Source organism: Amia ocellicauda, chromosome 5 (genome assembly GCF_036373705.1).
Source record: "Amia ocellicauda isolate fAmiCal2 chromosome 5, fAmiCal2.hap1, whole genome shotgun sequence".
Lineage (NCBI taxonomy): Eukaryota > Metazoa > Chordata > Actinopteri > Amiiformes > Amiidae > Amia > Amia ocellicauda.
In genome coordinates, this window is record NC_089854.1 from 1,606,355 (window position 1) to 1,623,735 (window position 17,381).

The window sequence follows — 17,381 nt, forward strand, 5'->3', positions numbered from 1 at the left end:
ACCCTAGCATTGTGTTTGCCTTTTTTATTGCTTCCCCACACTGTTTGGATGGAGAAAGTGAGGAGTCCACATAGACTCCTAGGTCTTTCTCATGCGTTACTTCATCTAGATCTGTACCTCCCATAGTGTAATTATAGTGGACAACTGAATATTATCTAATTCCCTCTGAATAGCCTGTGCTGCCGAGATTGTATCTGCTGAGCCACCAATATTAGTATCATCTGCAAATTTGACAAGTTTGCTAACTATCCCAGGGTTAAGATCAGTCCGCCCAGCTGGTGGTGGCAAGGGCAGAGTGCCACCCTGCTAACGTCTCCTACAGGTTAGAGGGAGGGGTTGATGGCACTACTGCTCCTCGAGGCCCTGCACCACAAACTGACACTGTTTGACCAACAGCATTTTATTTTTCTGGCCTCATAAACATTCAAACATGATCTGAAGTGGTTGTGAACAAATGCCATGCAATTAAAATACCTTTGAGATTTATTTTATATGTATATAATGCACACACACACTTTTAAATGGATAGAACAAAAGCTGTGCCGCATGTGACTGAATGCATGGCTTCCTATATGGACTCTGGTTGACTGACCGTTTTAAAAGGAAAAGAAATGGGTGGAAGAAAAGAAAGGAGAATCGAATCTTCTTGTTTTGTGTCTGGAGGCTTTCATTCTTTCCCACAACTATTGAACGTGTCCCTCGGCAGAGCAGGCTAGAGGCCAGGCAGGGGCTCAGCGGAGACGGCCCTGTGCGTGTGCATGTGTGTGTGTGTGTGCGTGTGTGATTGTATGCGTGGGTGTGATTGTATGCGTTCGTGTGTGTGTGTGTGTGTGTGTGATTGTGTGCGTGTGTGTGTGCGTGTGTGATTGTATGCGTGTGTGTGTGTGATTGTGTGCGTGTGTGTGTGCGTGTGTGATTGTATGCGTGTGTGTGTGTGATTGTGTGCGTGTGTGGGTGTGTTAAGATCATATATTGACTCGGTTCCACTGGCTTAAGCGTCCGTGTCGTGCCAGACGCGTCTGAGGTCCCAGAGCTTTTTTTGCAAAACCAGCCGCTGAGATCCGTCACCCTGATGAGCAGCAGCGACTGCGGGTTTGGTTTGTGTTTCGTTTTAAACAGAGACAGAGATCAACAGTACGAGCGACACAGCCTGACGTGGACAGGACTTTGTGTCTGTTTTATTCTTTGTGCTTTACATGATTGTAAACAGCGTAATAAATACACGTTTCTGTTCAGACATATTAGGAAGAGCTGAACGTGTAGAGACAACATTATATTCAGACAAGCATGTTCACATAAGAATACGTTTCCATGTGCAACAATAATACTAAATAGCAAATATGTATTGCTATTATTATCGTTATCATTTGTGCTAGTATATACACTCACCTAAAGGATTATTAGGAACACCATACTAATACTGTGTTTGACCCCCTTTCGCCTTCAGAACTGCCTTAATTCTACGTGGCATTGATTCAACAAGGTGCTGAAAGCATTCTTTAGAAATGTTGGCCCATATTGATAGGATAGCATCTTGCAGTTGATGGAGATTTGTGGGATGCACATCCAGGGCACGAAGCTCCCGTTCCACCACATCCCAAAGATGCTCTATTGGGTTGAGATCTGGTGACTGTGGGGGCCAGTTTAGTACAGTGAACTCATTGTCATGTTCAAGAAACCAATTTGAAATGATTCGACCTTTGTGACATGGTGCATTATCCTGCTGGAAGTAGCCATCAGAGGATGGGTACATGGTGGTCATAAAGGGATGGACATGGTCAGAAACAACGATGCCCAATTGGCACTAAGGGGCCTAAAGTGTGCCAAGAAAACATCCCCCACACCATTACACCACCACCACCAGCCTGCACAGTGGTAACAAGGCATGATGGATCCATGTTCTCATTCTGTTTACGCCAAATTCTGACTCTACCATCTGAATGTCTCAACAGAAATCGAGACTCATCAGACCAGGCAACATTTTTCCAGTCTTCAACTGTCCAATTTTGGTGAGCTTGTGCAAATTGTAGCCTCTTTTTCCTATTCGTAGTGGAGATGAGTGGTACCCGGTGGGGTCTTCTGCTGTTGTAGCCCATCCGCCTCAAGGTTGTACGTGTTGTGGCTTCACAAATGCTTTGCTGCATACCTCAGTTGTAACGAGTGGTTATTTCAGTCAAAGTTGCTCTTCTATCAGCTTGAATCAGTCGGCCCATTCTCCTCTGACCTCTAGCATCAACAAAGCATTTTCGCCCACAGGACTGCCGCATACTGGATGTTTTTCCATTTTCACACCATTCTTTGTAAACCCTAGAAATGGTTGTGCGTGAAAATCCCAGTAACTGAGCAGATTGTGAAATACTCAGACCGGCCCGTCTGGCACCAACAACCATGCCACGCTCAAAATTGCTTAAATCACCTTTCTTTCCCATTCAGACATTCAGTTTGGAGTTCAGGAGATTGTCTTGACCAGGACCACACCCCTAAATGCATTGAAGCAACTGCCATGTGATTGGTTGGTTAGATAATTGCATTAATGAGAAATTGAACAGGTGTTCCTAATAATCTTTTAGGTGAGTGTATGTATTTTAAACGGCACAGCGTGACTCCCTTAATTTATTACTCTTACTACAGATTTGTAACTGCAAACAATACTATTTGCCGTATTATTTATAATTTACTTTGCAGACGTCCTTAACCAGGGCAAGTTACAGTTGAAACAAAATACACACGTTTCACCATTAATCATCCAGATACAATATATCAGTTATAATTGAAGTAAAGTGCGCGTCTCAGTCAGGGCATTTATGGGCGCATTTATTAAACCAGTCCTTATGTTTTAGAGGAAACCCAGATCTGCTGTATTAATGTATTCATTAATTTATCTTGTAAATGGACACGTTAACTGAATCGTGTTCCTTCACACTGACTGTGTCTGGATTGTCCTGCACACATTCACACACACAGCTGTCATACAATATTAATACATTATTATCCTTCAGTTTATTTTAACTAGTCAGCACTGCACCGGTCCTGTGAATCACAGTGTTTAATGCACTGATATTAACTGTAAGCAGTCATTGTTTCTGTACGTGGATTTCACTCCACGCTGCTAATAAAACTGTCATTTCTTCGTGATCGCATTTGAGATTATATCTTCGGACACAATGCATCTGATCTCTTCCCTGTGTCTCAAGTCAAACACACCTCCAATTCTGAAAGCGAATCATGTCCTCAGTGGGGACGGACGCTTAGCCAGTGGAAACGGGGCATAAGACTCTTGCAAATGCCAAATGGAATATGGTGGTGCGCTGGTTAGCAATTTAAATTGCTTAAAGGGAATCTTACACAGCACCCTCCAGGCAGGAAATTCATCAACAGGGACACTAAGGTGAGCCCTCCACTTAGTGTCCACCAGGTCTTTCAGCTTATTAAAATGTCTGGTTTTCACACAGATCTCATACAATGCCTTTTACTCAATTGTGTGGAAGGCCACCTCAGTGACCTTCCTAAGTGACAGCAGCTTTCCAGCTGGCTCCTCTTCCAACTCATCCACTATTACTGAAGGGGAGACCAGCACAGGAACAGGGGTTACTGCTCTGGAGCCACGCGCTCCGCCAGAAACCTGCTCAGAAACTGGGAGAGTGCCGGACAGAGGGATGCCTGGAGATCTATCAGCACCTTCTCCAGGAAACGCTCTGATCCAATATTCAGTGTAGGAATTTAAACCCTGCTAGCTTTCCAACTAAAAAGATTAAAATTAATTAAATGCCCCAGTTATTATTATTATTATTATTATTATTATTATTATTATTTAAATTTCTTGGCAGATGCCCTTATCCAGGGCGACTTACAACATACAGTAAGTGCAATACAAAGTGCAAGAATACAGGTAAGTACAAGGCATCAAACATTACAAATTCAAATTTACATTAAACAGAGCAATTCAAAGTTTAATACATTTACAACTTCCAATTTCACAGGTAAGTACAGTAAGTGAGGTCATACATCTTGGAAAGTAAAAGCTAAGTGCTGTCAAGATGTAGGGTCACAGTCAAGGGCTACGGGAAAGGGAGCAACGGGGAAATCAATAACGCAAGAAACATAATAAAATGTGCTATCTAATGGGGATTAAAAGGACTAATATTATAAGTACTGTCTGAAAAGATGTGTCTTGAGTAAGCGCTGGAAGGAGGTCAAGGACTCTGCTGTTTTGACTTCAGTGGGAAGGTCATTCCACCACTTAGGGGCCAGGTATGAGAAGGAGCGGCTCTGGAGGAGGGAGAGTGGAGAGGAGGCAGAGTTAGTCTTCTGGCACTGGAGGAGCGCAGTGGTCTGGAGGGGATGTATGGGGAGCTCCATGACAGAATGGGGATGGGGTTCCCCGTGGTTTCTCTCTATTAAAATCCATAGTACAATTAAAATCTCCCCCCACCACGAGGAAATTGTCAGTACTGCAACCCATGAGTACCTGACTGAGTGTTTTAAAAAATAAAATCCTCTCCTCCCCAACATTTGGTGCATAAATATTAATAACATCAATAAAAATACCAGCGTGATTTATTTGTACTTATAAAAGTCGACCTTGAGTAATCTCCCCAATAGATAAAATCTCCGCCCCAAATCCTGGAGAAAATAAAACAGCAACCCCAGAATTAAAATTATTACCGTGACTTAAACTGCAGTTTTCTTTTCACTCCACTCAGACTGCCAGTGAGACTGATTACTGCTGTCTGAGTGTGTCTCCTGCAAGAAAATCACGTTTGAATGCTTACTGTTTAAAAAATCTAATAATTGTGCTCTTTTATTACAATCCCTGCACCCGTTGACGTTAAAAGAACCTAAAATAATTTTCTCCATTGATAAAAATAGATTATTCAAAAATAACAAACACGTTAAAAAACTAAAGTTCTTTATAAAAATAGCCATTACATTTTTTAGATGCGGCTAACATTTTCCAAACTGAGCTGACATTTTTTAAGTCTGAACCTTTTTTCTGTTCAAACTCAATTATAGTCGATTTCCTTAAAATGAAATCTGCAGAACACAAAAACGGTTTCTGGTCTGGGAAGAAGGATTTAATGTCTACCCGCCTCTTACCTTTTGTTTTTTCAAGAAAGTCGCTGATCTCTGTTAGTGAATACAGTTTCTCCTTTGTCTGGCCATGATGTCAGAGAGCTGGGAGGTGTCGGAGAGCCCATTCTCCCATCCATCCTCTTCCGATCCTGCCGATCCTGCCAATCCGCCCTCCTCCGCGCCTGGAGAATCTCCATCAGCCGCTGGCAGCTCTGCTACCGACCCAGCAGGCTGAGGAGTCTCATCACTGGGGGGGGATCTCAACAGGGCCTGCCTGACCCCCGAGGCTACCACCCCCAACATCGCTCCCTTCCTGCACCGAGTCCTCAGACAAGAGATCCGCGGGTTGAGGCCCACCTGTCTCTTGCCCTTCAGACCCGGTGCTCGACTCTACCACAGCGGAAGGTTTAGACCCTACACCGCTGTCGTGAGAGACCATGATGGGCCCCCACACAGACTCGGGTCGGCAGCAGCAGAAGTTATATTTTTCAGTTTTCTTTTCTTAATGACTGCAGTGTACACCCCCTCCTTGGGTGAGTTGGCCAGCGCTGCAGCTGTCATCATTATGACTACTTGTCCCTGCTCCAGTTTGTAGCTTGGGGCAGGTCTGTTTAAAGTGCCCCTGTTCTCCGCGAGAAAAACATTTAAAAACCTCTGTGCTAGCAAAAACAATATAATCCCTGGCCTCTATATTAAAACGCCAAGCTACATTTAAACTTTTTTCCGGGTTTTCAATTAGTACACAAACTTGTCTCCTAAAAGACATAATGTGTTTAATTTCTGGATCTTTACATCCAAGGGGAATCACTGTAATCGGCGACATTATTTTACCGTATCTGGAAAGTTCTCTTTCAATTATTGAATTAATAATAAACGGGGGAATATTTGACAATATTACCTTGGTAAGAGGTGTAGATAACGGTGTTACAGTTACCAAAGAATCATTCAACATAAATCCCTCTTCCACAATTGCGTTGACCAGATTTTCTTGGTTAAGGAAAACGACTATAGCTTTGTTCATCCGTGAGGCGGTTTTGATTTTTTCAAACCCAGCCACCCGCCCCACGGCAAGCAGCACATCATCAACAGAATCATTAATTTCGGAAAAATTTAAAACCGTGGCGCCTAGTAAGCCCCCCCAACCCACAAGTGGGAGCCCATCTTCAGGCACACACTGGCTAAAATGTTAAAAAAGAATAGAAAAAAATACTTTTTAAAAACGTTAAAAAGATATATAATAAATAAATAAATGGCGATTAAATGCACCACTACCGCTCTCACACAGCTCACAAACCCTGCCGCAGCAGAGCCCTCCCACAATCCTCAGAGAGAGAGAGAGCAATACAGGACAGGGAAGAGCAAGACGGAGAAGAACTTGTCTTTAATAAAAACATTCAGCAGATTTGCTTGATTAAGCGTTAAGAAATGTATTTACTAAGTCAAGCAATCCTCCACCTCCACCGTCTCATTCCCCAGCTCAGAGATGCACACCTTCCTGCCCAACTTCCCCCTAAGGCTCCATCAATGGCCTGTTATGATCAAAGATATCCTGGGGCTTAACTGGAAGTGACACGTGTGGAAAGGTGCAGGGCCCATTATCCCCATTGTCTGAATGGTCAGCAAAGAATAAGTTCCTGTTGAGCAAGAGGAATGTCCAGGTTAGTGTCATTTGCATTTAGAAACGCTCTCTCACACCTGGCTGGTGTGATCAGAGTTGAGGGAAGGGAACTCTGGTGCGATCAGAGTTTTCGAGGCCCGGAAATTCCAACGTGTCTGCATACCACAGAGTGAGAAAGGCACAGAAAAAGAGAGAGAGAGAAAGGGAGAAGGAAGGCAGGAAGAGACCTGGGAAAGAAATAGAGGACAGGGAGAAAGAAATAGAAGAATAAGAGTGTGTATGTGCATGAGTAGGGAGGATATTTACAAATATGCAGAAAGACACTATCCCATTTGAGAACCTAAATAGTGCTGTCTCCCTCCATCTTGATCCTACTGTTCAAAAATGATTACAGGGAACAGAGAGAGATAGAGAGAGAGAGAGAGAGAGAGAGAGAGAGAGAGAGAAAACACTGAACGCCAAAGTTCAGAAGAAAGCACCATAAAACAGAATGAAATAAGTATGAAAGTGGAAACACAGCGCTGTGGGGCAGGCGAAAAAAGTAACTTCCTAAACTTTGCATCAGTGTAAAAACATACAAGACAATTATTTTGCCAAGGGAGGGGAGTGCGTTAGGAACAATTCATCCATGTGACTGTGTACTTGAATATATATAAATAAGAAAAAAATAAAGAAAAGCAATTTTTTTGTCCATTAAAATAACATCAGACTGATCAGAAATACAGTGTAGACATTGTTAATGTTGTAAATGACTACAAAAGGGGAGAGTGGAAGGAAATTCCTCTCCTCTCAGTGTGATTTAAGCGTTTGCTCCCTAATCCAGGTATTGACCTATGAACTGTTACCTATAATGATATATCTTCTGCTTTGCTAACTTTTAAGATAACATGGTAATGACTTGTTAATTATAACCAGATCTTTGACTTGTGTGTGTATAAAAGCCTTTGACTTTTAGCATGGAGTCAGAGCAACTCTGGAATCTCCTTGATTCACTGGTCCTCTCCACGCTGCGTGTAATAAAGGCATTGCAACGAATGCTCCAACCTCATTGAAGGCTGACTTTCTTCCACATTACCTGGCATCACTGGACAAGATCGCGAACCCTGACGGAGAGGACTGCAGCGCCAGCAAAATAATAAGGTGAGGGAGCCTTTTAAATTCCCTGCTGCGGCGCTTGTCTACTCACCTGGCCCTCTGACGATCAGGTGATATTTTAAATAAATGTTGTTGCTTGCCTTATATAAAGTACTTGAGGCAGGAATTGTTTTCCTGTTTTGTTTCCCCAAGCATGACTGTTATGCTGAAACATGAATATTATGGTAAAATAAAGTAATTAAGTTATATACAAGTTATATAAATGCAAACATATTGAAAAAATGTTCGTTATTATTCCTATATAGGATTTATTATTATTTTTGTATATTTTATTATTTTCCTTCCCCCTGTCGTTTCTCTGTTGTTATTATATATAATTTTATATATTTATTATAATTTTTTATGAGGGCTTGCATGCCTCGGTTGTTGTGTACAAAATGATACATAGATAATGGGTGGGAACAGCTCCAGTAAAACGGGTACACAGGTAAGGTAGATGTATGATAATTATGGAGATGAAGCGGTGGTGGATGTACACAAGTGGCTTAGTGGACAGCAGGTGACAGAAAGTTAAGGTTTCCAGAAGTCAGAACTTTTGATTCAGACAGACTGAAGCACCTAAAAAAAGTATTGCAAAATAGGGATACAAAGCCAGGAAAAGTCAATTGGAAAGTGTATATGATGTGGAATGATGAATGTAAATTAAGAAACGAGAAACCAAAACTAGCTATCTTAAAACATTCAGAAAAAAAGCGGAATGCCCCAAAAGATAATTAAATAAATAAATAACAGTCTTCAGTATTAGTGAAAGCCCTCAAGATAGTGAAGGAAAATGAATAAATAAGTAATGATAAATAAGGGTAGTTTGAGACACTGCATGTCAATGAAACCTACCAACCAAAACTGGTATCTGAATTTACTTTGGATATAAATTAGTATGTGTCTCTTTGTATGTTTGTAAGTTTACAGTTTGTGCAAAGTAAATGTCTGTATTTTGTGTGTATTTTTCATTTATTGCATAGTCCAGAATACAACTAAGAGAGTTATAAATAACAAATAGTTACAGAATGATAGCTAAAAATGCTACAGTTCACTATGTTGTAATAACAGACTTACAAGAAAGTAAGCATTTAACTGTATACAGAATGCTATTAAAATACATAAATAAAGCTATTTAAATAGGTCTGACAAATAGAGAAATTAAAGTAACGTTGGAAATTGAATTAGAGCAAAATAGAGAAATAGGAATCCGAGGAAACCACAATCGTTCAGTGAAGGTTTCCTAAATATGGATAAATAGATAACCAGGTGCTCCAGGAAATTAAAAATGTGGTCATTTAGTAGCTATAAGTTCCACAATGAAGAGTTATGAAATCCCCAGAAATAACACACAATCCCTAAATACACTGTGTAGGTAAGAAATGAACTATTGATCAGTTCAGTCTGGCTTTGGGAACAGTTCTTCTGAACCTGTACCGGTGTAGATTGGTCTTCAATAGGAGGAAGCTGACACAATAAAGACAAATGAGCCGCACAGGCGGACAGTCTTAGTGCCCACGCAGGCTAATTATTGAAATCATTGACTGAATACATTTCTTGAAAATTTGTTTTCCTGAAGTACCTGGAAATCATTATTGAGATCAATGAAAAGGCTTATTTTCCCATGATTAAATAAATTAATTCATTAGCTAAAATAGTGGAGTGACATATGCATACATATAAATAATACATATTGATAAAAACCTGAATATATTTCACCTGCCAGACAAGCGGCCTGAGAGGACAGAGAAAGAGAAGGAAGAGACTGTGACTATGTGTAAGGGTTCAAAACTACAAATAGAAGAAGAGTGTCATAAATGGTAATATACACTGGTTGCATTAATAATGTTATTAACATTGATGTTGATATAGATGAATAAGGCACATACTAAATGAAAACTGCATAAAAAAAACTATTCCAAATTATTTTGAGAATTGTTCCTAATGATATTGTGAAAATAATTGCAAATGTATGGTTATGTGAGCTTGTTTACAACAAACTTAAATACAAATAATTGATTAATACCTGCCATCATTAACCTAATAATTATTAACTATATTGGCTAAGGAACTGTTATAATGACTCCTATAATATTAAAAAGATCTCAGATATTTGTAAATTAGATGTGAAAAAGGACAGAGATGAGCACTTTGCTTTGAAAGTTTGACAAGCTCCACACAAAAACTGAGTATTTACATTGATTAAGTAAAATTGATTGAGTAAGCGCAGGAAATATGATGCTGCTGACGACAACTGAGTACTATATCGAAATCATTTGTGCTCGTGATGAATCATACCAGGTGGCACAGTGGCACAGTGGTTAGTGCTGCTGCCTCAGAGCTCTAGGGTCCTGGGGGTGCCTGTGTACGTGTGGGTTTTTTCCGGGCACTCTGGTTTCCTCCCAAAGGACATGCAGGTTAGGTTAATTGGTCTATCTACATTGCCCAGTGATGCACTGGTGTCCTGTGCTGGGTGTATTCCTGCCTTGTGCCCTATCCATGCTGGGATTGGAGACCTTGCACACTGTGCAGATGTCAGTGACTGTATGATTCATCACATATAGTAAAATACCATCTTCTGTACTTGTTTTTCAACCAATCTGCCTAACAAGTTTAACAGACTCATGGGCCAATTATTCTTACCTCAATACTGTTCCTCTCAACCAATCATAATGGAACACCTCTGTACCATGAGCTCCATACGGGATGAGGCCTTACCTCAATAGTTAAGGTTTGCAGATCCAGAGTCTAATGGAGACTCTGTACATATGAATGATTGTCCTTCACAGGACACAAATGGGGAGAGTGGAAGGAAATTCCTCTCTCAGAAGACCAGAAGGTAGTTTGACCTGTTTATGATGTGAATCTTGGAGACGATGCCAAACAGTGTGATTTAAGTGTTTGCTCCCTAATCCAGGTATTGACCTATGAACTGTTACCTATAATGATATATCTTCTGCTTTGCTAGCTTTTAAGATAACATAGTAATGACTTGTTAATTATAACCAGATCTTTGACTTGTGTGTGTATAAAAGCCTTTGACTTTTAGCATGGAGTCAGAGCAACTCTGGAATCTCCTTGATTCACTGGTCCTCTCCACGCTGCGTGGAGCCCAGACAACACCCATCTTGAACATACAAATTGTAAATGCCAATAGCACATGGCATTCGTTTAGAAAGAAAATGTATCAGTGACTGTACTGTAGAAAAATACAGAAATCATCAATTTCTTGTTTTGCATGCAGACAAATAGAGGTAGTTTATTTCTAGAATCCAGTTCCAGATTGATGGATAACTTAGTTTGGGGTTCGCCATGCAGCCACTGCCTGAAGTTTTGCGCTGTGTATTATTTCTAAAGCAGCTTCATAATTATCTGATTGAAGATTGAGCACCATGTGTGTCAAGTTTCTCGGCACTTATTTTTCCTCTATGTTTGTCTGCGTGCCACAGGGATACCCTCTGACAGGAGATTTCCATATCAAAGCTTGAAGGCACTGTTGTATCGAGATGGCATTTGCAAAAACAAGCGAGTACTTTCAGGTGTCGCAAGATTTATCTAAATACCTTCTGTATTTCAGTTGATGTCTCTTTATCGGAGTGATAGAGGATAGATGGAGCGATGGATTTCCCTCCATGTGCTATATAAAGCACAGTCCTGGACTGGCACATCACACGGGACGGACAAGATGAAATGCGCTGTGGTTGTCTTGGCATTGGTCGCTCTTTCCGAGTGCCTGCATAAGTAAGTACTGGACCATACAGACACAGAGCGTATTCTTGCTTAAGCAGGACAAGTGGGGAAATGGATGCACTTTAGAAACAAAACAAAACATGTTCGGACCTCTGTCAGGTATTTATTTTATACCATTAAAAAAAAACGAATCAGGGTCAGATTAAGTTGTGCCTTGGATATGTAGTAAACTGTTTTTTATCTTGTTTGATTTTCTTAGTGTCTTCCTTGCCATGCAGAAATAACAGGAATCTGCCTGATGAAGATTGGCACCAGTCTACAGTTTAGAGTATAGAATAATTAACTTCTGTAAGAGGTCAAACAGATGGCTTTGTAGGTCATTGACATGTTGACTTATGATGAGTTTTAAAAAAGGCATCTGGAAATTCGTTGGTAGCCAGTGCAGGGACCTGAGTACTGAGGTAATGTGCACAGATAAAAATGTTAATCCCCACCTCCCTCTTCTCTCGCAGGATTCCCCTGATGAAGGGGAAATCTGTTAGGGAGATTCTGCAGGAGAAGGGAATGCTGGAGGAATTCCTGATGAACAACCCCTACAACCCCAGTGGCAAGTTTAATCCCAACTTCGCCACCCAGACCAACGAGCCCCTCATCAACTACATGGATGTAAGATCCTCTCTCATTGGCTTTGAGCGCTGAAAGGCTGCAGGAAGCCTAAACCTTATGCCATCTTATTCACATAACATTTCTTAAACTTCTCTTCATCACACAGGTGTCCTACTATGGAATCATCTCCATCGGAACCCCCCCGCAGTCGTTCAAGGTGGTCTTTGACACAGGGTCTGCCAACCTGTGGGTGCCCTCCGTCTACTGCAAGAGCTATGCCTGCTGTAAGTTATTCATCATATGTTTTTACTGCCATCTTCTTTCACCATAAGCATCCTCAGAAGTATATTTTATTACCTCTATCAATATTTATTTAACAGTATTATTATGGAGTAAAGTTCATGAACTAAATTGTAAAGATGATATGGGATACCAACTGAGGAGAGAAGTAACAGGTTTCTCCAGATTTGATCATTATTAGAATCCAGAGTTCTGATCACAGACTGATGTGAAGGTTTTGGTGTTTCTTTCCAGCCAATCACAATAAATTCACACCCAGTCTGTCTTCCACCTTTCGCTCCACCTCTCGCACCGTGTCCATCCAGTATGGCAGTGGAAGCATGACTGGCATTCTGGGATACGACAACGTCACTGTGAGTGAAAAGGCTCTGGTTCAATATATAAAGTTAGAAAAGAAAAATAAACTTTCCAAATGAACAAGGAATGCATCTTCTCTGGATTTTTGTTTGAAAGCTTCTATGTGAGATGCAATGGTGTTTTTCCTCCCAAGGTGGCAGGTAACATTGGCACCAATCAGATCTTTGGTCTGAGCAAGACAGAGCCCGGTCTCTTCCTGTACTACTCTAAGTTCGATGGGATCCTGGGCCTGTCCTATCCCAGCATCTCTGCATCCGGTGCCACCCCTGTCTTTGACAACATGATGGCCCAAGACCTGGTGTCTCAGGACGTCTTCTCCTTCTACCTCAGCCGGTACATCAGCCGAAGTCATCTTACATCGACCACATCAAACCAGACGAGCTTTTCCAGATCAGCAGGGACACACACACCAGGGGACACAAATGGAAATTTGGCTTCAAGGCATTCAAGACAGAAAACAGGAGACACTTCTTTACACAGAGAGTAGTCACAATCTAAACAAACTCTCCAGCATTGTGGTAGAAGCTGAAAGTTTTGGAACATTTAAAAATAAATTGGATAGGATCCTTGGATCACTTAGAAATTAATGGACACCAAACGAGCATGATGGGTCAAATGGCCTCCTCTCGTTTGTAAACTTTCTTATGTTCTTATGTTCTTACATCTCTTGCTCTGCACAGCTCTTACTGGGTGGTTCCATTTTTCTCCCTTTCGGTGAAATTTAAATGCAGTTGCACACCTATCAAGGAAAAGGCACAGAGCTGGTGGAAAATGATTCCCTTCATTCTGAAGCACACAAGAACATCTGAGGCAATATGTCTGTGAAATCCAACTGTGGCATATTTTAAATACAACTGTGACCTGTTTTCTGTTCTTCATCCTTCAGCTCAAATAGCCACACTGGTAGTGTCTTGACCTTCGGTGGGTTTGATTCATCTTACTTCACTGGCGAGATCTACTGGGTACCAATTGCATCACAGACCTACTGGGAAGTCACCATGTGGTCGTAAGTTAGCATTTTAAAATTTCTCTTCTCTTCATACCTTCCGTTTGGTTGGAATAAGCTGCTGCTATTCACATCATGGTTCAGAACAAACGAAAGAAGTATGCATTCACGTCCCCAGTGTTGGTCTTAGTGAGGCAGGCCACTTGTGTTCGCACTGTAATTACTAAGCACGGAATTATTCTCGCTTACACGACAGGGTCTCCATCAATGGCCAGGTGGTGGCGTGTGCAAGCGGTTGCCGGGCAATTGTGGATACTGGCACTTCCCTGGTTGTTGGACCCAGCACCGAAATCACACACATTCACAATCTGCTGGGAGGCACTCAGGGCAAGGTGATAAAAAGCTCTCCAGAACATATTATGTTTTTAGCGGCCAACACTTTTTGGATTGAAATAGAGTCCACAAATGTAAGGTAAATGCACCATTTGATGTTATACATGAGTAAACCCATTATCAGTGGATTGAATATTACAATACAGGATGTGTACATTTAATTCCCTCCTATATGTTTTTCATGGCTTGTACTGACTATGATCATTATTTATCTTAGAAAAGTGGCTGTTCAGACAATGATGGGTGAGATTAAATATGAAATGTCTGCGTGATCCACAATCTCTTCAATGTTTTGTGTCCGATTGATTCAGAGTAATGTGAACTGCAATAGTCTTGGGAGCATGCCTGATGTTACCTTCACACTCAATGGATACAACTTTGCTCTCCCTCCATCTGCCTATGTATTCCAGGTACAGAAACATTTAAAAATCTGACTTACAAAACACCAATTTTGCAACTGATTTAAATAAAGTAACCTCCATGCTTCACCAAATGCATGAATATGGCAATACCCATCGGCCGATTAATTCATATGCAACAGAGTCCAATTAAGAGAGAAGAGACTCATTCATAGTCATTGGACAGGGTTGCACAGAAATGATTTTTTATTTGATTTGATGCTGAAATTATGCTTATATTCTTAATCAGCATTGGGGGTGGGTGGAAGGGTGATGGTGGACTGATGAAGCTGGCTGGACACCCTCTCAATCCTGTGTGCTTTGTTTCCTCTACAGAGGAGCTCTGGCTGCAACATTGGCTTCGGTATGGGCAACGACCAGCTGTGGATCCTGGGTGATGTCTTCCTCAGGGAGTGGTACTCCATCTACGACAGGACAAACAACAGAGTGGGTCTGGCCAAGGCTATTTAAAGTGCCCTTCTTCTGGGGTCAGAGAACAGCTGTTCCAGAATCACTTTCAATCACTTTCTCATCCTTCATGAAAACACTTGGATTCCCACAAAATTCCCCTGTAAATAATAATTTTCTTTGTACATTTTGCCAATAGCAATTGCATTTTCAAAGACTTCTCCCACTTTATGGTGGACTTTATTCAAATGATAATGCAATTGTCTCTTTGAAAATATGTCTTAGCTCTTACGCCATTTACGGGACGACATGTAAATGCAAATGTCAAACGCTATTGCAAATACATGATTATGCTCTACTGACCTCTAACCTTTGACCTCTGAACTTTTGTGCACCAACCCACACGCTCACACAGGACTTGAAGCGCTGCCATTGGTCAGCGGTCTCTGTTCCCTGCTCTCTGTTCTGTTCAAGTGCAATCCCGGAAATCAGGTGGCTTGTGGAATTATGATTATTTTGAATGTGATGCATTTAATGAAAAAAAATATAAAAAATTAATACATATGATGACACTATTGACTGTAAACACTTTACAGGGAAGTACACTGGAGATGCACTGTATAGAGCTACAAGTGTAGGTCCTGTAGGCTAATTGTATTTCCCGAACAAGACGTACTTGTTAATACAGAACGCAATAATGTCAGCTTTTGTGACAAATCACTTTTGACATTCATCTCATGAACACTTCCGAGTTCTGTCACCAGATGTCTCCCTTGCCCTTCAGAAGCCATGTCCAGATCTCCGCTCCTTATCATTCATTGATTAATTATCTCCACTTGTTCCTTAGCCCTTTATAGCCCTTTGTTGCATTCCCTCCTTGTGATGTATTGTCTGCCATTTAGCTGCATTACCAAGCCTTAGTCATTGTTGTATCTTGTCTACTCTTGTTTTGACCTAAGCCTGCCTCTTGTTACCTAGAGTCTCCTTTCAAGGATCCTGTGTCTGCACCTGAATCCCCATCCCAGCTGTAATCCCCAGTACACCACAGATACACAGAGAGCTTAACTCTCATTAATTGCACCTGTATTTACTAAGTTTTAATGAGAATATAAAGAGAAGTTTCTTAGCAAATTGCACATGGTGTGCCATTCAGTCATCACCCCTGATTCCCCTGTTTACCCTTCCCACCTCTCTCCTGTTTCCTGTACTCATCAATCCTTGTATATATACTCCTTTGTTCTGTTCACAGGATGCAAAGTCTTGTTTGACCTCACCGCAGCATTACTGAGCAGACTTTCCTACTGTACTCTGTTTTCCTGTGTTTCAACCTTCTCTTTGTCCTACATCTCCAGATCTTCCTAGTTTGCCTGGTTTGCCCGATCGATAGACCTTCCTTCTTTGACCCCGACTATACCTTTTGCCTAGTCCTCTTTGTTCTGCCTGCTAAACTCCTGTTCCACAGTCTGTTTCCAGACTTTCACTCTGCGACTGCAATTGGATTGAATTCTGACCAAGAGAGCTGAGTTTTAAGTAATTTTTCTGTTTTTATCAGGTAAGCCCCAGGAGGGCTCTGTTTCTGGTGCACCTGATTGGAAATATGACTGACTGAATGACTGGTTCATGTTATCATCTTAAATCTAGATTCCCTGCCATTACATATGTTTGACAAAGATAACCCAATAACCCGGAATACTGAACTGATCTTGATTTGAAAGTCATTACCTGAAATAAAGATTAATGTTGGGTAGCTATTATATGTTTCACTATCAGTGCACTGAAGTGATTGAAATGAACATGATTGAAAACTGAAGTGATTTAAGTTTGATAAAATAAATGGGTTGTAATCACTCAAAAAATTAAAAAAGTTAATTCGCCTCAAATTTTCTTTGATGTGTACTGATTTGCCACTTTAAGTTTACAGTGCTCAATCACTTCAATTAATTTTTCTGTCTGACATCACGCACGTGCGTATGTGCTCCATCTCCACCAAGCCCGCGAATTCTGCCATTTTTGCTCTGCTTGCCTCAGAAAAGTATGCAGAGAAAGGTTTGCAGGTACAAATTAGTTACAGAGCATCCGGAAAGTATTCACAGCGCTTCACTTTTTTCACATTTTGTTATATTACAGCCTTATTCCAAAATTGATTAAATTCATTATTTTCCTCAAAATTCCATAAACAATACCCCATAATGACAACGTGAAAGAAGTTTGTTTGAAATCTTTGCAAATGTATTAAAAGTAAAACACAAAAAAAGCACATGTACATAAGTATTCACAGCCTTTGCCATGACACTCAAAATTGAGCTCAGGTGCATCCTGTTTCCACTGATCATCTTTGAGATGTTTCTACAAATTGATTGGAGTCCACCTGTGGTAAATTCAGTTTATTGGACATGATTTGGAAAGGCACACACCTGTCTATATAAGGTCCCACAGTTAACAGTGCATGTCAGAGCAC

General features: G+C 41.0%; 1 protein-coding gene and 1 long non-coding RNA gene across 4 annotated transcripts; one reads left to right on the top strand and one right to left on the bottom strand.

Moving 5' to 3' along the window:
* Nucleotides 1–3,923: 3,923 nt before the first annotated feature.
* LOC136750521 (uncharacterized) lies at nt 3,924–5,671 on the bottom strand. Its single transcript, XR_010816876.1, has 3 exons — nt 5,098–5,671; nt 4,666–4,743; nt 3,924–4,269 (listed from the first exon to the last, which is right to left on the bottom strand). It is a non-coding gene; the product is annotated as an uncharacterized LOC136750521 (long non-coding RNA).
* A 1,963-nt stretch (nt 5,672–7,634) lies between these two features.
* Nucleotides 7,635–17,015, top strand: LOC136749153 (pepsin A-like). Of its 3 annotated transcripts, none has more exons than XM_066703145.1 (10): nt 7,635–7,896; nt 11,403–11,566; nt 12,028–12,181; nt 12,288–12,405; nt 12,656–12,774; nt 12,912–13,111; nt 13,665–13,784; nt 13,981–14,116; nt 14,429–14,527; nt 14,852–17,015. In XM_066703145.1, the coding sequence occupies exons 2-10, from the start codon at nt 11,436–11,438 to the stop codon at nt 14,984–14,986; spliced, it is 1,212 nt and encodes a 403-aa protein (XP_066559242.1). In that variant the 5' UTR covers nt 7,635–7,896; nt 11,403–11,435; the 3' UTR covers nt 14,987–17,015. The 3 variants fall into 3 exon arrangements, with proteins under 3 accessions (XP_066559242.1, XP_066559241.1, XP_066559243.1); XM_066703144.1 differs by having other exon boundaries at nt 7,636–7,831; XM_066703146.1 differs by lacking the exon at nt 14,429–14,527 and having other exon boundaries at nt 7,636–7,831.
* The last annotated feature ends 366 nt before the right edge of the window (nt 17,016–17,381 follow it).

Excerpts from the sequence above, each read along its gene's own strand:
- LOC136749153 (XM_066703145.1), top strand. The coding sequence starts at position 11,436 with ATGGAGCGATGGATTTCCCTCCATGTGCTATATAAAGCACAGTCCTGG. Across the intron at positions 12,182-12,287 it reads CCCTCATCAACTACATGGAT|GTGTCCTACTATGGAATCAT; the intron begins GTAAGATCCTCT and ends TTCATCACACAG. Across the intron at positions 13,112-13,664 it reads TTCTCCTTCTACCTCAGCCG|CTCAAATAGCCACACTGGTA; the intron begins GTACATCAGCCG and ends TTCATCCTTCAG.